General features: G+C 44.3%; 1 protein-coding gene across 23 annotated transcripts in view; it reads left to right on the plus strand.

Moving 5' to 3' along the window:
• The window catches only part of SOX5 (SRY-box transcription factor 5), a 591,653-nt gene that overhangs the window by 303,125 nt on the left and 267,674 nt on the right, over positions 1-20,854 (plus strand). For 3 of the 23 annotated variants that reach the window (XM_074540136.1, XM_074540135.1, XM_074540134.1), the window contains exon 1: positions 17,421-17,559. The exons of 9 other annotated variants lie outside the window; for them this stretch is intronic. In XM_074540136.1, the coding sequence (XP_074396237.1) occupies positions 17,468-17,559 (92 nt within the window). In that variant the 5' untranslated portion in view covers positions 17,421-17,467. Of the gene's footprint in view, positions 1-17,420; positions 17,560-18,219; positions 18,386-20,854 lie in introns of those variants that run through there. 11 more of the 23 variants (XM_074540114.1, XM_074540116.1, XM_074540115.1 and 8 more) reach the window with 9 other exon arrangements.

The following is a 20,854-nucleotide window of genomic DNA, read 5'->3' on the forward strand; positions in this document are numbered from 1 at the left end:
TGTGAGACCACGGCATAATAATCTTGAGCAAATGTATTTCATTACTTCCATGCTGCTGCAGTCTAACTGCTGCCTCTTGTTTCATAACTTGCCAAGTGCCTGGGGCAGGAACTATGATTTTTCACAGTAGCAGCTACCATCCACTGGTGGCTGAGGTTCCCAGGCACTACATTATAACAGTTCTGGTCTGATAATTGCATAGGTGAAGAGGCAGATGCTCAAAATTTCATATATTCCTGGATGGCTCACTGAATTGCAGGAATACAGAGGCAGAGAAAAGGGGGGGGAAGGAAGGAAGGGAAGGAAGTGAAGGTGTTATTGTATAATTTGTCATTTTTTTAACAATCTCAAGCCCTAAAAATAGGCACCCATCTTTAGAAAGTTCAGGATTGGAGCAGAGCAGGGAAGGATCCTGTGCTGATGTCTGAAAATGTTTCTAATGGAGTTTGGCTTGCTCCAACAGAACACAATGATGGGTGTGTTTTATGTTGGGCTGGGAAAAGAAGGTAAGAATTTAATTATGAATATCTTTGTAAATATACCATTTATCATCATGATGGATATAAAGCTGAAAACGTGGCATAGCTGGCAAGCACATTCCTTAAGTGAATCTAACCCGAACTTAATAAAGAAATGCCAAAGTAGCTGCTCTGCCAAGAGCCAGGCTCCAGTCCATCACGCTGCCAGGTGACACTGTGCTAGTGCTGGGACAATCCATCAGCAGCAGTGCCAGCTGCTCCCAGCCCAGCAGAATCACAGATTTACTGCACGGGAGCTGCTGCTCTCAGAGCAGTGCGAGCTGCAGCCTGCATGGCACAGGAGCAGGAAGGACAGACAGACAGACAGCCCAAAGAGGGCTGGGGGCAGCTCCATCAGTGCCCTGCTGCTGCTGGCTTGGGCTGGGAGTGCACAACTGAGGGGACAGAGCTGCATGGCTGGCAGCAGTGCTGCTGGTTGTACACAGCCTTCAAAGCACGACAGCCACTCACTGAAAATCTGAAAGAGCTGGGATGGCTCTTCTCCCCTTTACAGCTTTTTGAATGAGAGTAGAGATGGCAGTTTTCATGTCTCAGTTAAGCTCAGAAACCTGCCTTGCCAAAAACCTCACAAAATTACTGTTTGTTTTCTCAGGCATCTTTAATTTTAAAATGTGCACTTGCTCTCCATTATCCATCCTGCCCTCACCACCGTGTTGTATTTATGTGTATTTGCTCTCTGGCTAATTGAAAATGTTTGTGTGCTCCTAGAGGTGAAAGAGATGTGTGAGTTTGTAGCAAGGGCATGTGTGAGGAGCCCAGAATACCAGCCCACAGCAAGGGCCATGTATTTGAGGAGTTTCTTTTCTCTAAAGTGTTTTTTAGGTGTTTCTTTAGGTGTCTTCTTCTCTTCTTTAGGCCATGAATTTTAGGTATTTCTTGTCTCTAAGTCTGTGTTCAGGCCATGTATTGCAGGTATTTCTTTTCTATAAACTGTGTATTCAGGCCATGTATTTTAGGTGGTTCTTTTCTCTAAGTCTGTGTTCCAGAATTTCTGTTCTAGACAGAAATTCAAGAGTTAAAAATAGACTGGCACCAGTGAGGAAGTTTGTATTTCCTGTCACTGTGCAAGTTTCAGGGAATGTGAAATGCTATTTTCCTTTGGTCCTTTGCCTCCATGGGGTGGCACACAGGTTATGGGGTGGCACACAGGTTATGGGGTGGCACACAGGTTACAGGATGGCACACAGGTTACAGGATGGCACACATTTAATGGGTGGCACACAGGTTATGGGGTGGCACACAGGTTATGGGATGGCACACAGGTTATATGATGGCACACAGGTTACGGGGTGGCACACAGGTTATGGGATGGCACACAGGTTACAGGATGGCACACATTTAATGGGTGGCACACAGGTTATGGGGTGGCACACAGGTTACAGGATGGCACACAGGTTACAGGATGGCACACAGGTTACGGGGTGGCATACAGGTTATGGGATGGCAAACAGGTTACGGGGTGGCACACAGGTTATGGGGTGACACACAGGTTATGGGATGGCACACAGGTTACAGAATGGCACACATTTAATGGGTGGCACACAGGTTATGGGGTGGCACACAGGTTATGGGATGGCACACATTTAATGGGTGGCACACAGGTTATGGGGTGGCACACAGGTTCCAGGATGGCACACAGGTTCCAGAATGGCACTCAGGTTACAGAATGGCACACAGGTTCCAGGATGGCACACAGGTTATGGGGTGGCACACAGGTTACAGAATGGCACACAGGTTACAGAATGGCACACAGGTTACAGGATGGCACACAGGTTACAGAATGGCACACAGGTTATAGGGTGGCACACAGGTTACAGAATGGCACACATTTAATGGGTGGCACACAGGGCAGGAGGCAGCTCAGGCTCCTGCTCAGCTCCTGGCTCCCCGTTTCCCCTGGCTCACCCAGAGGCAAGGCAGTGCCAATCAGCTGATTGGCAGCACGGCTCCTCTCTGAGCGGCAGCGTCTGTTGGCTCCTGCAAAGTTCCTGCCAAAGCATTCTTAAACTCTAATTTGGGAAAGAAAATTGCAATCTGGCATATCCCTGCTGGAAGGGTGCCGACCCCTGCTCTGGGCTGGCAGAGCAGGGCATGAGGCTCCCTCTGCTCAGGGTACCAGGGGGATGAGGCTCCCCATGTTCAGGGCACCAGGGGGATGAGGCTCCCCATGTTCAGGGCACCAGGGATTGAGGCTCCCCATGTTCAGGGCACCAGCAGTGGGATATGAGCCTGGCTCCTCTGAGGGTAATGGAGCTGCCCACGTGGTGACAAGTGAACAAATTGTCCCTGCCCATTGTTGCTGGATGAGGCACTAGGTAACCAGATTGATTTTATGATCCCTCGCTGAGTGTTCAGGGCTGCTGCTTGAAAAAGACATCTTTTATCTGTCAGCCAGTAAATCTCACATGGAGCTGCAAACATGCTGGAGAGCTCGAGCTCAGCAATGCCATTTTTATGAATAGAAACATTTTCAGAATAGACGCTCTCCTGAACACACAGTTGTTTTACAGGAATTAAAGAAGTCCTTATGGTGGAGGGATAAGCCAACTCTGGATAAAATAAGAATCAGTCTATACTTTGATCTGCTGTTTGAACAGAACCATTTTGAAGAACTTAAAAAGTTCAGACTTTTGTTGGTCTTTTCGCCTTCCTCCTTGCTTTTCTCTTTCCAGGTTTACCTGGAAGCAAATAGCAATACAAAACAAGATAAGAGGCTTGTTTGCCCTATTATTGACATGAAATCTACCAGATTTGCAACAAATGCTTTTTCTGGTTTATCAGCATTAGTCAAGAGCTTGGATATTTGACATGCATATAAAGCAAAATGCTCTGGTGACCAAAATCCAAATAGCACCACAAAGAACATGTCAGCTATAATGGCCACCACTGTGAGCCTCATCTTTCCAAAACAGCCATAAATCCCCAAGAAGGAAAACCAAGCATGAGGTTGATTTTTACATTTTTTTTTTTCTCCATAAAACTTGATTTTTATTTATTTTTTTTCTCAAATGAATGTTTACAACATTTTAGGTCACCCAGTGCTCCATCCCATGTTTGCAAACCAAGCATGAGGTTGATTTTATAAAATTTAATTTTTAAAAAAACCTTGATTTTTTTTTAGATTTTTTTTCTCAAATGAATGTTCACAACATTTCCAGGTCACCCAGTAAGTAGTGTTCCATCCCTTGCACCATCTCTGCCATTTTAATAACAGATGAAGGGAATCAGAGGAAGGTGCACAGTGTAGTCCCACTGAAATCCACTCCAGTCCCAACTTTTCTCTTGTTTTCTAAATTCCTTGCTGAGTATTAGAGAAGCCAATAACTTACTAGCAGTGACTCAAAGAAGATAGGCTCTCAATGAGGGAAATTGTGGCTGTTAAAACAACAGTTTCACCAAAATCCCATTGGTGAGTTTTTGTAGCAATTCTGTGCACTTATGCGCTATTCTCTATTTTGAAAGTGCTGTAAAAAAAATTAACTGGTCTTGGAAGCCCCCTAAAACAACTACTGGCTTTTTTTTTAGGATTGGGATGCTTAGTGCTGGGGTTGGCCTCAAAGATCTGAAAGGAGCTGGAGCAACAGTGGCCTTGTGAAGGGGGGAACTGCTGCCCTGTGCCACCTGTTTGGATTACCAGGCAGCCAATCCTTACTCAGTGATGGTTCTGTACCTAGAGGTGACAGGGTGTGTAGGTTTTGGTGATGCCCATTGGAATCAGAGTGCTCATGATGTAGTCACAGTTGTTCAGAGGTAACCAAGTGTCTCTGAGGTGTTTTTAGAGTCCTGATGATCCCCCGGTGCTCAGCCCATGCACAGAGTGCTGCTCTCTGATGTTCTCTTGGCTCAGTGTGCTGTTTAACTGCACTGCCAGGGCCCTGTGATGGGTCCTGCACACATCCTGGTGTGGTTTGATAGTAACACTTCACAAAAATTAACTTTTGCCTCTCCTTGAGAGTTTGAGTGGCTTCGAGCAGACTTTAAAGGTGTAGCACATGTTTATATTTTTCAGAATCAAAGATGCTAATTCCAAGAGATTGCTCAATACCAGATTCAAGCTCTGGAGTTTACATGTATTTGCAGCCTGTTTCCTGTCAGGGAGCTTTATTCCAACCACATCCATTTTCTTTACACAGGGAATATCTTGTTCCCTTGAACTGGAGCTGCACTCAGGCTCAGATCTGCGAGTGTTTAATGTGAGCAGTGACAGAGCCTAAGTGCCTAAATGAAATCGTGTGATCCCAAGAACCTCCTCTTAGCTCCTGCCTGCCCTGATTGTGCTGAAACTTCCCAATTGTGAGAGATCCTTCACTGAGGATAAAGTGCACTCAGCAGAGCAGCTTTCTGGGCTGAAACGAGCGGCATTTGTGGCACTTATCAGCCTCAGAGATCTCTGTGGATGCAGGCATGGGGGCTGCTCTGGGGGGCTGCCCTCTCCCCCTGCACAGGGGGATAAAATGGGATTCCCACTTTTGGGGAGAATGCAGGGGCTACCTGGGACCTGTCATGTTTTTAATGGAGTCGTTGAAATTGGCCAGAAAGAATGAAAGAGTAATTTGGCTGCAGAAAGGTATTTCTCTTCTAGCTTAATGAATTAGACAATGAAACCCTTTTAATGCTTCATCCGTGGTCATTTTCATGTGAAATGAAGGAAGGGAGTGTGGAAATGGGACTGCCATCTACTCAGGTGTGTGTTTTGTTTGCAGTGCTAGTCATTGTAAGTAAAACACATCTTTTTGTGTTTTATCATTGTGTCATTGCGTCACTGTGGTACTCATTTCCCACCATAGTGTTTTTTGCACTTTGTACCAGTTTCTACACAGACTCTGGGTCAGCAGTTGCAGCTTTAGCACCTGGTGGTTGGGATAAACCTTTTTTTACCCTAAAAGCAGCAGCCTGATAATGCCCAAAGGGACAGGACAGGCTTGAGTTGTGAGGCCCAAGGAGAAGGAGCAGTGAATTCACACACCAGTGGGGGCAGGGTTTAAATTCTGTGCCCACATCTTTAATGAGCTTCATTCAGAAATCAGACTGCAAAATGCCTGAGACACCTAGCAGGGTGTATGGACAGCCTATGGACAGCCTACAGACAGACAGACAGGGTGTATGGAAAGTGGGATGTGTTCATGTATGAGGGCTGTGCTCCCACTCTCATCTCCCTAAGGAAGGTGCTGCTGATGTTGGTGTTACTTGCTGTGGGTATTGCAGGCTGTAGGGTGGGATGTTGGTTTTTATTTATTTGCTGGGGGTATTGCAGGCTGTAGGGTGGGATGTTGGTTTTTATTCCTGTGGGTATTGCAGGCAGTAGGGTGGGTTTGTGATGGGTGGGTGATGAAGTAAGGATTATTTTCAGGGTGCCAGCAGGGCCTGGGCAGCAGCTTCACCTGTGGAAAATGGCTCATTCCTTCCTGCTCTGCATTTTCTGAGCCTAACCATGGGTTTGCTTTCACATCCTTCAAGATTAGTCTTTATTTCAGACAATGCTTTCAACACTAAAAGGGTCATAAAAATAGGCATTTCCTGAGAGCTTAGAAAGAAAAACTGTTAGTCTCCCATCCTTCTCCCTCCCCCAAATTATTTGATAATGGAATGGGAAGCTTTCCCATAATCTTTTCCTTGATTTTTGCTAATATGAACCTGTCAAAGATCGTGGCATTTCCTTACTGTGTGATGTGGAGCCAGCTGGAACCAAATAATCCACCCACGTTTTTCATCATCTTTGTATTCTGATAGGAGCTTCTGCTTGGTAGAAAGGAGAAAATACCTGTTATTCCTTCCTTGCTGTCATGGTGGCCACACTGAGGCTGGTTCCTCCTGGCTGAAGCCTGACTAAACCTCAATAAATGTGACCACACAAAAAAAAGGGTTTTCTGCCTGGAACCAACACCTTACTCTTATGGTAGTTCAAACAGAATGCAAGTTAAGGAATGACACTTTCCTTTCCACTCAGTGTCTAGGAATGTTCTAGGATGAGTAAGGAACATTCCTCCTTTGGCTTGAAGGTACAGAGGTTTGGGTCAGAAAAAACACCTTCCTTTATCCTTAACCTTCTTTTCTTACAGAAAGGAGAGCTTTTATGTGAGCATCTGGACCTCAGAGAGAACATGAGCAATTTCTGCTGTTACATGAATTGTTCTCTTCTCAACAAAAGCCATCTAAAGGATGGGCAGCCAGTGCAAAAGCAGCTCCTCAGCCCTTGGTTTCCAGGCCTGATGCTCCTGCAGGAAAGAATCTCTCCCATTTCACTTCCCCATTTCCTCCTCCTCTCTCAGTCTATATTGCATCTGTTGTAATCATCAGGGTTCTGAATGTAACATCTCTCAAATCTAATCCATTGCTATGGACCCACCTAGTGACGGCTTTACAGATCCTTTATATTCATAAAAATCTTGTAACAATCTTCTCATTATTTTTGTTAGGCTTGGGTGGTTTGGGTTTTGGGATTTGGTGGGGTTTTTTTGGTGTTTGAAGTATATCTCAGTACCCAAAATGAACGCTTTGAATTCTTCCTTCAGTGAGAAAGCAATGGTACTTAGGTGGTTACACGTGAATAAATAAGCCTGAGTGCAAGGAGTGTGGTCACACTCGTCAGAAAATGACCACAAATTCCATGTAAAATACATCACAACATCACAGAATTGTCTGTGGTCTGAGGGTGAGGGAGCTTTTATTCACTGTATGGGGATGGAGGAAATCTGTCCAGCCTGGAGTGATGTAGTAAACCCCCTGTGTTATGTTAATAACTGAATATTCACACATGAGCATTCACTGTGGTACACAGATCTAGTGTGTAACAACCTTTAGAAACACAGTTCTAGGAATTTTTCATTGGCTATCCTGTGTTTTAGGGGTAGGCTGCAGATTGTGTATGGACATTGGAGACAGTGGCAGAGATTGTGAACATTTACCAGAAATGGAACTGTATTTGCAGATGAAGTTTTAGTGCAATGAAATATTTAGTAAGGTTTATAAGAAATATGTCTTTATTTCAGTTCTAAAAACCCTCAACCTGTAACATTTTGATTAACAGTGAAATTCTTCCATCCTGGTTTTATATATTTTCTCTCATGCTTATGAAAATACTCAAGCCATGCACAGCAGCCACACAAAACTCTGCAGTCAGATTTGTAAATGCAAGTCATTGGATCATTTCTAAAAAAAACAGTATTTTTCTTATATGGACAAGTCCAACCATGTGCAAACTATCAAAACTCTTCCATGGTACAAAATGTACATCTTGTGCAACCTCTGGTCCCATTCCTGCAGCTCCCTCAGTTCTGGAGAGCTGATGCCATTCCATATCATCTTTTACATCAAAGACAGCTCAGAATTTCTAGATATCCTTGTTATCAGTGCATGGTTAAAGTTCATTAACCCCTGAAGGCTCCCCAGGTCTGGAGTATGGACTGGGCTCCAAGCTGATGGAAAAACTGATTTGCACAGCTCAATATTAGAAGTGTGGCATTGGAATAGGTGTGGCTTAAAATGGGAGGACAACAGGATAATTATTATTATTATTATTATTATTATTATTATTATTATTATTATTATTATTATAGCTAAAAATGTGGGAAAACCCCATCCAAAACAAGCATCATGTCTTGGATCTCTTGAAGTTACACAGAAGAAATTCAGGTGTTTTCTAAAGAGCTATCCATGTCACATTTGTAAATATTTTTTCCCTCCGTACTGTAACACAGAATAATAGTTCAGGTTTTCTTCCTTGCTATTGTAACATAGAATAATAGGTAAAAAGGGCAAGAGGTTTTTCTGAAAAACCAAATTATTTCCTAGTCAAATGTGTAAAGTTTAAGAGGGAAATCTAACTTGAAGCCATTCTTTTGGAATATTAAGGACTGGCTACTGTCAGAGAAAAAAGTGAAGGAAAAGCAGATGCTAAACTCATCAAATGAAGAGCAACAGAGCAGTGGGAAAAGTTGGACATATCAAAATGTGCACCTGGAAATTGATGATGAGCTGAAATAGGGCTGCTAAATTAATATCTATTCTTTCCTTTTAATATTGGCTTCTAACCTGTAAGGTTGGAGAAAGCCATTTTTCTGCTTCTCTTTAATTGAACAGCAGAATTGATGCTGAGAATTAGTCTAATGACTTTTCTTTCCTTACTTGATAAATTGGTTGAAGTGGTAATAAAAAATAAAATTAGGAGACATATAGATGAGTGTTGTGATATAATAGCTATCCATCAGCATAGCTTTTGTAGAGAAAAAAATAGGTATAAAGATAATTGCTTGAGCTTGTCAACAAATAATAAAATACAATTATTAGATTTTTGTTTCCTTTTAATGGCAGTTTTTGAAAAAGACCTTAACAAGGTGCTTGAATAGATTGACTTCTATATGAGGAAAAAGCAATGAGATTTTTCAGAGAAAAGATAAATAATAAAAATAGAAGTTTATGAAATAAAAGAAAGGGAGATCAGTTCCTTTTTATTTTTTCAGTTACAAGAACGAGTCAGTCAGTTGCAAACACACAAAATAGGAAACAGTCTTTTATGTAACTTGTGATTTACTTCTGGCTCAGAAGTAACATGTATTTGGATTTATATACTTTTATGAAGTAGTAAAGCAGTCAAAGCATTCAGCAGGGGGTGAGGGACAGGAATGAGTTTCCCCCTCATTACAGAACTCTTGTCCAGTCTGGGTGCCCTTGTTTGAAACACCTGGGAGATAAAATAATGCACACCTGACCCTCACTGTGACCAGGCTGTGCTTTGTGTCTGAGGCAGAGTCCTCACTGAAATTCAGGGGGGATTTTTCAAATTAACATAAGAAAAAATTGCTTTTATTAATTGATGCACTTTTTTTTTTTTTTTTTTTTTTTAATGCAATGAAACACAAATCGTGGCAAAGTCATGTTTTGGTGGCCCTGTGTGTCATGGCCCACAAATCACCCTAAAGCTGTGATCTTTGTACAGATTATAGGCACAAGGCTCTGCGTGGCTGCCTCTGTGCCAAATGCCTGTCCTGGCTGCACAGCAGCTTTTAACTTTAACTACAATATTGGGACCCTCCTGAAAAATTTATGGCAAGTTGTAAAATAAATGAAAAAGCCAAGGCCAGTTATAAAACAAACAAAAAAAAAAGTGAAGAAGAAGAAGAATAAAGTAGCTGTCTCCTCCTCCTTTTAATTTCACCCAATTTGCACTTGTGGAAACACCAGCTGCCAGTCTGTGGCTGGCTCAGCCTTCCTTAGGAGAACAAATTTCACCTGTGCCATTGGCCCTGGTGGAACCCCTGCCCCGAGGCTGAACCACATTGCTCCCAAAAAGGGCAGCAGCCCCAGCTGCCAGGGAGATGGTGACAGGAATGACCCACTGGGGGCAAATGTTAAAAAGGTAAGTACAAATGCGATTTCATTTCTTGAAAAAGTGTTAAAATACTATCTTATAGCTGTTGTGGTGACATTCCTGCATTTTGATGTTTTTCTCTGTATGGCTCAGACTGTTAGCATTCAGAAGCTGTCTAATTTATTTTATTTTATTTATTGGATGGGGTCAGGCACTTTGTAAATTATGGGCTGCATTCTCAGTGAATCAAAATATTTAGGTTGCTTGTGTGCTTCAGTCCTTGGCATCGTGTCACTAATTACTTTAGCACAGCTCTGAAATAATGACAAAAAGAAAATGCATCGAAAAGAAAGAGAAATTAAACTTTGTACAACAAAACAAAAGCCACATTAGAAATAGAAAATGTTATTGAAAGCAAAAAGTGGGTGACCAAATGTGCAGTCTGGATTCAGTACAATGTTACATGGCAAGAGAAGAGACACTCAGCTCTGGAACTTCTCCAGGCAGAGGAAAATTTATGACATAAATTTTCTTTGATAAACATTCCTGAGAAACTTCTTTATATTTTTATCTTAATGAATGTCTGTTTGCCTCAGCCCAGTGGTCTTTTATTTTTTCTGTGTTTTTATATTCTTTTATATCTCCTTTCTGATTCTTTTATACTCTGAATATACCTCGATGGCAGGTGCTGAAGATCTGTCTTGGCAGCTAATTGGTACTAGAAAGCAGTCAGCCCTGGGCCTGGGCTGCGTTAGGGCTTCTGCAGAGGGTCCCCAGATATTCTGATTTCCCATATTTATGCTTCAGGACTCTGTGGCAGTATTTCCTCTGTTTTTCCCTGCACAAGGCACAGAAGCATTCCCAGGGGCCTTTAGCATTCCACCCTGGCAATGTTTCTGTCCCAGGTAATGAGAGATGAGGAGCAAGAGTTAAGCCTCCATCGAAAGAGCAATAACAAGCCATTGCTCTGCTTTATGCCATACTTAGGTGTTTATTTCTCTGTAATAGTGGCTGAATTGAAGTCTGTGTGCTGAAAGTAGGAGTTTGGATTTTGCTCTTACTCAGAAGTGGAAAATCACTTATGAAACTTCATCAGAGCCCCGTTAAAATAAATTAAGGGTTACATATGCTTTTGTAACTTCATAAGTGAGCTGTAACTCCACTTACTCATTGATTGCTGATCACTGCTCAAGGTGTAAGATGGCAATGTGCTTTATATCTCCTTCCCTTGCATTTAATGGCATTAGAATCACTGCTTAATTTAGAGTTTGATCTTCACAGGGACTCGTATAACAAGTTAAATATCAATTGACTGCATTTAATAAACACTGATTTGTGTTTATTTTATCGCAGACTGTATACATAATGTAGGGATCTCATGCATGGCATACTAGAAAGGGATATAGTTCCAAATTTGTTCTGAATATGACATTTCGGTATTTCTATTTATGAAACATTTTCTAGATAGCAGTTACATGAGTCCTTATGATTATACAGATTATACAGACTAGAAGAGAATAGAATAGATAGAGTTTACAGAAGGTAGAAATTGTACCTCTTTTTGTGTTCTGTCTAATTGTAATTGAGTCAAAACTGGTTCAGAGAGAGGATATTTCTTAGAAAAAGCCTAATTCTTCACTGTTCCCCCAGTAAAACGTGAATACCTGATGGTCGTATTATTTGAAAGAACTTTGTTTTGCTATTCTTTGTAATCCAGTGAAGGGAGGGCAGCCATGAATTAATCTCAGCTTGAGTCATGCACACCTGCAAAGAGTTCAATCTGGCTAGCTCAGGGTGGCTGCAGCTCTGTGCTAAAAGTGTCACCGGTGACTGCAGGGCACTCCAGGGAAACCACTGCTAGTAAGGGCAGCAGACATCGGTGTGGGTGTGGAGAATCTGCATGGCAAACACCACAGCAAGCCTCAGGACCGCAAGGGGAAGGCTGCAATGCCTTCACAAAACACTGCTGGGTGACGTGGACTGTTCCTAAAACAGCCCTGCACTTCTGGTTGTGTGTTGCTTGATGATCCATGGAAGAAAAGCTGTTTGCTTCCAACCCAGAGCCCTTGGTGTACAAGTTAGAGCAGAGTGGGATTAGAAATACAGAGACAAAATGTGATGACTAAACTGGCTCAGTGCATCAGTGAAAAAAGGGACAGAATTGTTGTTGTGGGAGTGATGAGGATGTGGTGGAATAAGCACTGTGAGAGCCATGAAGAAAGGCCCAGTGGGTCGAGCAGGGAGATCTCAGTTTCAGTGCACTGGGAAGCAGCTCCACAGTTATTGTCCACCATTGCAGATGGAAGCAGCTCCACAGTTATTGTCCACCATTGCAGATGGAACCAGCTCCACAGTTATTGTCCACCATTGCAAACAGACCAAAGCTGTGGGTTTGGGATACTCAGGTTCATCATCTACCATTGCAAATAGACCAAAGTTGGGTTCAGGAGTCTCGGGCTCATTATCCGCTATTGCAAATACACCAAAGCTGTGGGTTTGGGATACTCAGGCACATCATCTACCATTGCAAATACACCAAAGCTGGGTTCAGGAGACTCAGGCTCGTTATCCCTCATTGCAGTAGACCAGAATTGTGGGTTTGGGATACTCAGGCTCATTATCCACAACTGCAAATAGACCAAAGCTGTGGGTTTAGGATACTCAGGCTCAGAAGCTGGCGTTGCCTGTTAAGTCTTGGTTTCTAGCAGCCCCTGCTCTGCACAAGCACCAGGAGAAGGGATCATTCCCTTGGCTGGGAGTCTCTGTGCATGCTGGGTGTGGTGGCACACCTGAACCTGAATGAAGAACTGTAAATTTGAAATGCAATTATTTTCTCAAATAATTTCAATCATGGTTCCTATCCATGGGTATGCTCTCTATTTTTATTACTATTTTTTTAATGGTCCTGGTTTTGTTTAATTTTTTTTTCAAACTGCTTCTGTGCAGACCAAGGATACTAAGACAAACAGTAAAGTGATCTTGTATACAGAAATAATAAAACAATAATTACGCAGAAAATAGAGGGGGTAGGGAGAGTGAGAGACCAACACACAACACAAAACCAGGATTGTGCCACCTCACTAATATTTTTTTGGTTTTACAATTAAAAGTTACTTATTGCGAAAATAGACATGTAATTTAATTTTCAATGTGTTTACGTGTACTATTTTAATTTCTGAAAATCCCTATTTATATTATAATTTGAAAATATATTAATGTTGAGATTCCTTTAGCCTGGCTGATTCAGAGTGGACAGGATAAAAGAGTGAGATTCAACCTCCTTTTAAAAAATAAATAGGGACTTTATTGTAATATTCAGGGAAGTTTGAATTTAGATGAAGGTTCAGATTTCTTTTTAAGGGTAGCATCAGTCCCTTTTTACAGGGAGGGTTGCAGATGGTAGGGCCTTGCTGAAAGTGCAAGTGAATAACTGATAAATGAGGGCTTCCCACTTACAAATGAGATGGTTTTACTTTTCCTTGAAGAAATGCAGTAAATTGAAAAACTCTAAATAGCACAGAAATTTCAGTCCTCCAGACCGCCTTCTCCTTCTCAGATTTTGCTATACTATATTCAGCATTCAGTTTTGCCAACACTGAACATGCCTGATGTGGCATTTACATTCTTTAAAAAAGGCATAGATTAGTTTTATTCCTAAGAGTTAACTTCTCCTCTTGACACATGTACTTAATTCCCATTAATGGAAATGGCAGCTAGGCATGCACGCTGGAAGGAAAAATCTGTTCCTAGGCATATGATCCAAACTGCATTGTAGCTAAACATTTCCATGCTCTGAAGTCAGCACTCATAATTTGCAAGATATTTTTCATAATAAATGCATCAGCCCCGCTCCATTCTCCCTCCACTCTCCCATAGTGTGTTGCAAACACCTTTCTCAGGAGTCTTACAGATTCATCCTTAATGCTGCAGTTGTTTGGAGTGTGTGTGCCTAAAAAAGAAAATCCATTTAGGATCTTCGGAGTTTTGCATATTTTCTGTGAGAATTTTCCAGCAAATCGTTCTGTGGAACATCTTACGTTGCCTTGGACTTGGTAGGTCTCTGTTAATAAAACCTACAGTGGAAATAACAAAACCAAAAACCTCTTCTTTTTCCCCCCAGATCTTCCTTTACTTACAGTATTGCAGTATCTGCCAAAAGCACTAGACTGAAGTGATATCATTTAAGGATTTAAAAAAAAATGTTTCATTTAAGGTTTCCCTTCTTCCAGTATGCTTGTGTAAAGACTTGAGGATTCTGCCTGTGCAATATTCAGGAGTTACAGGATTTCTAACTTGAGCTGGGTGGATATTTGATTTTTTGGTGCACTTCTTGAATTGGAGAACCACAATAGCAAAAAAAGAAAAAAGAAATCAGTTAAGCGCAAGAATTCTTATAGCAGTTTATGATTTTGGTTGCGTCCCCTCATCCAAATGAAAATCAGAGCTTTTTTTTTTTTTTTTGTTCAACCCAAATTGTCCTCTTTTACTGGGCCTTTTTTGTTTGGTACTCCTTCAAGGAAGCGCAAAGCAAGAGAAATGCAGATTCAGTGAATTGCTAGGGGAGTAGTAAGATGGTTTTCATTTTTCTCATCAGGTTAAAGACATTTGAACTTGTCTGAATTCTCAGTTTGAGAAGAAAGAACTGTGAGCATTAAATGTGGATGGGTTTTGTAACTACCACCCACTCAGTAAAAAGGGCCACCAGAGCTGCCTATTAGTAGTCAAAAGTTTCAGAACAAGATAAAATTTTTTGCGTTAAAAACTGGACCTGCATTTGCATGTTATGTACATTTTCTTCTTTCTCAGTGGTTATTTATCCGAATTTCTCAGTTTTTCCACTCTCTGATGTGCTAGCAGACTCTGTAACATGTCCTGGCAATTTCTAAAAAGCAAGCTGAAAGTCAATATGAAATGATTTTCAGAAGGGTTTTGAGATTCCCTCAAACCACTTAACTTGCCTTTTCTCCATCTTGCAATTGCAGCTGAACTACTTATGAGAAAGTAATTTCATCAGAAAGTCTATACTTAACTGTCTGTATTGCAGTAATATATATATATTATCCACATAATCCGGTATAGGACAAGGATACCATAATGCAGAATTACTACAACAGCAACAGTAAGTTGTTTTTTTCTCCTCTCTGGACACCACTCTGTTTCCCCCCAGTTATCTGGGAGCAAGAGCTCAGTAGTTGCAGATAACTCAGTTATCTTAGTTTTCTCACCCATGCTTTTATTTTTCTCTTTTTCCTCCTTTTAATATGATTCTTCCTCATCTAGCCTATGTCTTCTTCTATAACTCCTGATGCTGATGGTGGCTGCTTTGGTTTATGATCACATTAGCAGAGAGCCAGCAAACCAGGAGCCCCAGTGTGCTGGGAATAACACCAGCTTGGGGGGAGTGTGATCATTGTCCTGCAAAAGCTCAGGTGGGAAACTGTAATGGAAAGGGGTAAATACACAACAGACAAAGGAGGGACATGGTGGGAGAAGGGCAGTTGTGGAACTGAGTTGCTAAAAGGATGTGAGGTTAGAGCAAAGATGCAAAGTATGGTTCTACCCAAATGCTCGAGATTTATCCTTCTTTTAATAAAAGGTGCTCCTCATTTTCTTCCAGATGTGGCTTCTGTGCAGCTTCACTCTGTGAACTCCTCCCAGGGCCAGGTGTGAGGGGAGGCAAAGCAAGGGCTGGGACAGAAGGAGCAGCGTTTATGGATGGGCAGTGGTGCATCCAGGGGAAAATGAAACACCAAGGAGAGGGGCCCTACAGAGCGGGAATACAGAAACGAAGCATGTTTTAAACAACACAGTAAAAGTAAAAAAACCTGTGGGGAAAAAAGCTGAAATACACGTATATATTAAAAAATATATTTGTATGTTTCAGCAGCATAAGGGCTGCTGTTGACTGTGAGGCATATGGGGTCTTTGTTTTTCCTCCTTTTGCTGGAGTTGGCTAACTGTGTCAACTTGGGCAAGCTCCTAAGCCTGCCTGCATCTCAGTTTCCTTATTTGAGGCCAAATTCTCTTACTAAGTAGCCTCCTACTCCACACAGAGATTTGCTGATTTGAATGGAGCCCCTGCGGAGTGAGATACTTTTCAATACAAATAAAGTTTTGGAATCGGCCCTAATTATATTTATTACCTGCAGAGGAGTAATGCGATACTTAACGTGGTTTGAGACCCTCAGATGAAAGAGAAAGTATTCGGAATTGTTCTTTTTAATCATCTGCTGCCTTTTCAAAGTCTAAAAAGGGATAGCCACTAAAAATCAAATGAAAAACGCGTGTGGACATTAACGGGTTTGTCAGGCTCCCGTGAATGGACCTCTGTGGGAAATATTATTTGCTGGGGGCTGCAGAAGGGAGCTGCTTTGCCGTGTCCCACGTGAGGAGCCAGGAGATGTCGGTGATGCTGAGCAAGGCAGGCTGGAGGTGCCTGTGCTCATCATCCCCTTTGAGCCTGGGCAGAGTTGCGTGCCGGGCCGGCCCGGCGATGCCGATGGATGCTGATGAGCACGACTTGGGAGTGGGATTGCTGCTGGTGATTAAAGGAGCAGCCCCGGCTCCCAGCTGGCAGTGCCTTTATACCAGCGCGGGGCTGGCCGGCCTCCGCATGAGCCTGCTGCTTCCTAACGTGTGCACCGAGCAGCAAATTAAACGCTGGAGCTGTTGGATATTAAAAATAATAGGCTTTTCTGTTTTGGCGTTTTTCTCCAGCCAGCGGGCATGAAAATGTTGAAAGTTTTATGGATGCTCCGCGCAAATATGTGTGTGTATTTCAAAAAGTAAACTCGCAATCTCCGCGCCACTGGGAGGCAGGGATGAGAGGGGTGGCAATGGACCTCATCAAACCGCTGTGGGGTCAAAACCACGTGCGTTTGTAAGGCCCTTAATGCTGTCCAGCTGCAGATGAAAGCGGGGGGGAAGAGAGAAAACAGTGAGGGCAGGGGAGCTGGAAAGAATGGGGTATAGAGCCGTGCTCCTGCGTGGGTGTGTGCGCACGTGTGTGCGAAAGAACAGCGCGCACAGTTTCTTTTTTCCTTTTGTGTTTTTTCCTTTCCCGTGCCGGCCCTTGCGGGGAGTTGAGTGCCAGGCCCGGGCCGGGCAGGGCACCCCCGGCTCGCTCGGGATGCTTTTCCCCGTTCGCTGCCCCGTTCCCCGGAGCGCCGTGCCCGCCCAGCGCGCAGGGATGCGCCGTGCCCGGCCGGGATGCGGAGGATGCAGGGCCCATCCCGATCCCTGCCTGCCTCCCGATGCGGGGCATGCCGGGGTGTCCGGGGCCCGATCCCGATCCCTGCCTGCCTTCCCGGCCCCGCAGAATTCCATCGGGACAACTGGAGTGCTGCGCTCCGCCAGGCAGCCCAGGGGCTCCGCGCCTCGTCCACCTTGTTATCAGCGATTGTCTGGGCAGGGAATGGCAGGGAGCGCGACCCAGGGGCTTTGCTGCTCGCCCGGAGAGTTGGGGGGGAAAAGGGGGTGTGATTGAACGAGAAAAGCCGCAGCAGATGAACGGAAAGTTTATTTTTGTTGTTGTTTGAACATCCGTGTGTGTGCGTCCGTGTGCGCGCCCGCTGTTTTGGCATGTGGCTACCTTTTCCCTCGCACACAACAGGGCTGTTTGATGGAGTTTGGAGCTGAGGAAACTTTGGGTTTGTTGCCAGGACGGTTCGCAGCACTTTGTGGAAAGCAAGAGCTAACAGTGAGACCGACAGAGTGAGTGACAAGTTGTTTACAGGTTTCCTTGAAGGGGCCTCTGCTATATTTCAATCTGTCAAAGTTGCTTTTCTTCCCTCAGAACAATGCCTGATTGTTGTGCGGGTGATTTTTTTTTTTTTTTCTTTCCCCTACCCAAAGAGAGAGAGAGAGAAAGCCAGAGACCGGGAAGGGTGGGGGGGGGAAAGGAATGAAAATTCTTCGGAGCACAAATGCCTTTGGTAACATTTTTATGTGTTTAATCTCTTCTCTCGGAGTTGAAATAGGGGAGTTGATAACTGTTTCCATTTAATCAGTCTGCTCTTGTTTTATCTTCTTTCTCCACTGATCTTCCTCAGCGCAGGGGATTTGCTCCTGCCTCGCCGCTTTAGGTGGATTGTCGGGACTGCTTTTTGTTGGTTTTTTTTTTTTTTTTTTTTTCCCCTCCTCCCCCCGCCGCCCCCCCAGCCCCCTTTATCCCCTCCACCGCTCGGCGGTGTTCAGGGCACTGAGGAGTTGACTTTTCCCGTTCGGCGAGCGGGCTCGGAGGGAAGGGAAGGGAAGGGCAGCCGCGGAGGTCGCGGCGGGGGGAGCGGAGCCGAGCGGAGCGCGCTGCCCCTTTAAGAGACTGGTCAAGGAGCCCTCGCTCAGAGCGAGCGAGCCGGGAGGGAGGGAGGGAGAGGGAGGGAGGGAGAGAGCGAGCGAGAGAGAAAATCAATCGCTTTAGAAGGTTTGGACTCACTTGACAGGTTCAGTTGGAGGCGACCATAGGTGGCTGCTGTGACAAAGGGAAATTGTGCTTTTCCAGCATGCTAACTGACCCTGATTTACCTCAGGAGTTTGAAAGGTGAGTCGAGTTCTTGGGGCGGGGGTGTGCGTATGCGTGTGGGGGTGTCTCTTCCCCTTTTTTTAAATTTTTTTTCCCCTGCCGTTCTGTTTCGTGCTTTGTTTGTTATCGCACTGTTATTTCTATTATTATTTTTTAATTCATCCGAGCTCGCCTGCCGGCGCGCGTGTGCGCGGATGGGCAGCACGGACGGACAGACGGACACGCGGGGCCGGCCGCGCAACTCGGGCAGGAGGCCGGGCAGAGGGAGAGGATCGCGCTCCCCTCCGCGTCCCCCGCGGTGCCCGGTGCCGTGTCCGTGGCGAGCCCCCGGCCCCGGGCGGCGCTCAGCTTTGTTCGGCCCGCGGAGCTGCCGTGCCCTGCTGCCGCTCAGCCCCGCCGCCCCGGCCCGGCGCGGCGCTCCGGGGATGCCCGGTGGCGGCCGGGCTCCCGGGCATCCTGCGACTCGCAGCCCCAGGCTCCCGTCAAACTTGGGAAGGCGCTGTGCCGAGCACATGACCTTTTGTTGATCTAGCAGGAGCTAGTATTTTTAGGCGAGTTAACATCGCAGCCCTCCGTCAGGAGGAGAACATCCTTCTGCCTGAGGAGAGAGGGGGGGGAAAGGCAAACACGAACCGAAGGGAAAAAGTGAAACTCTTGCCTCCAAGTTTTGGCCGTCGCGTCTCTCGCGGAGTGTCAGGAGCCGGGTCTGGGGATGACGAGCGGGCTGCGGGTGTGACGTAGCGGGCCCGACTCCCCCTGCCCGAAACAGGAGCCTTCCCTGCCTGGAACCGAGTTTGCTGTCACTGCTGGTGCCGTGTGACCTCCGGGAGCTCGCTCCTTCTTCCATACGCTCTGCTTCTCCCGAGATGGTCGGAGCGTTTATCCCAGGCTCTCTCGTACGTCCGCGCCTTGATGGTCCGGCATCCTCCCCTCCGGCTTCTTCTTGAGAGGTTATTAATAGCCCCTTGTGCGCTGCAGTAAACAACCCAAACTTTCATTTCCAAGCAGTAAATGAAAGAATGCCAGGATGCGCGTTACTGAGGTTTTTCTCATCTTCGTGAAAGCTACCTCCTGTATAAACATTTGGTTGTATCTGACTATGCAATACAAGCTAGGTGCTAGACCAGCTGGTTAAAAATATGCTAAGTCAAGCTGTTCATCGTTCAAACCTACTGAATTTGATAGTAAAGGCATAGAAAAGAAGGCAAGTTAAAAACATTTTAAGTGGGCTGAGGAACACGCATGCAAAGGAAGGACAGGAAAGAACACTTGAATTAAAAGATCGGAGAAAATTAAAATTTGGAAACGCGGAAAAGAACTATTTTAACACTTTCAATCCTTGTTCTGAAACTAGAACGCTTCCTTACTAGAAAGTGAAATTGGCTAGGTTGCTCTACTCCAAGGTTGTCTTTAATGCAATTAATTTTCCAGACTTGGAATACTTGGCGTTTTCCTTCGGTTTGTTAGCATTACAATAATAGGACAAAATTGGTTTTGTTCACGTGCGCTGCATTAACTTAGTTCAACTACCTGAGGAAACTGTTACTGTTTCTGATGTCAAATTTGGTCTGGCATCATGCTCATGTATTTGTCTTTTTCGTGCAATCGATAGATTCGCGTATTTCATGTGCCTCGCTAAGTTTACACATAGAAATTTATAAGCGAGCAATTTTGATCATCCTTTGAACTTCGTGATGCACACAATGCTTGTAAACTCTCTGAAGCAGAAAGAAGTCCTTTCATTTTCCTGCTGGGCTGTTTTTTTTTAGCTGAAGTCTCTCTGCATTATAAATATAGATATTTATATAAATTTTATCTATAAACAAGTCATTTGGGGCAACCATCATCCTTAGAATGAGCTTCTCTACTCCCTTCTTTTTTTTCCTTTTTTTTTTTTTGGCCCCAGGCATACGTTTCATTTTCAGAGATCCCAGCTTTGCTCTTGTAAACATTCTAGTTAAATAATCAATACGCTGCTCTCCTTTTGCCATGCAGATAATAGCAAGCAGCAGAAATGGGAAGCAATAAAAATGAACCTCAGGACGTGCAATCTTTTGGAAATTTATTTTTTTTTAAAACAATTTTCCCTCTGCAGTTGAAATTGGGGGATAGAGAGCAGTGTTTTTGTTAATCATTACCATTTGTTTACATTGTGTGTGTTTGACTACAGTCACACACACACACGCAGGCACTGTCCATGTCATACGAGTGTGTTTGTCAGGGAGCAGCCACGAGGACACGCTTCCTCCTGCCCAGGGCTCTCAGACCCACAAACACCTGCAGAGTTGTGTGTGTGTGTGCACGATGCACAGATCATTGCTTTCTAGATGCTTGAGCAGGTTCTTCCCTTGGATTCCCAGTCAGCACAGCTCCTGGAGCACATTTCTGCAGTCTCTTGGCGTCCAGCTTGTCGTGGCAGCGTGTCCCACTTGAGCTCTGTTACTATGACCCGTCTCCCACTGCTCGTTTTCGAACTCGAGCGGCGAA

Source organism: Zonotrichia albicollis, chromosome 4 (assembly GCF_047830755.1).
Source record: "Zonotrichia albicollis isolate bZonAlb1 chromosome 4, bZonAlb1.hap1, whole genome shotgun sequence".
Taxonomy (NCBI): Eukaryota; Metazoa; Chordata; class Aves; order Passeriformes; family Passerellidae; genus Zonotrichia; species Zonotrichia albicollis.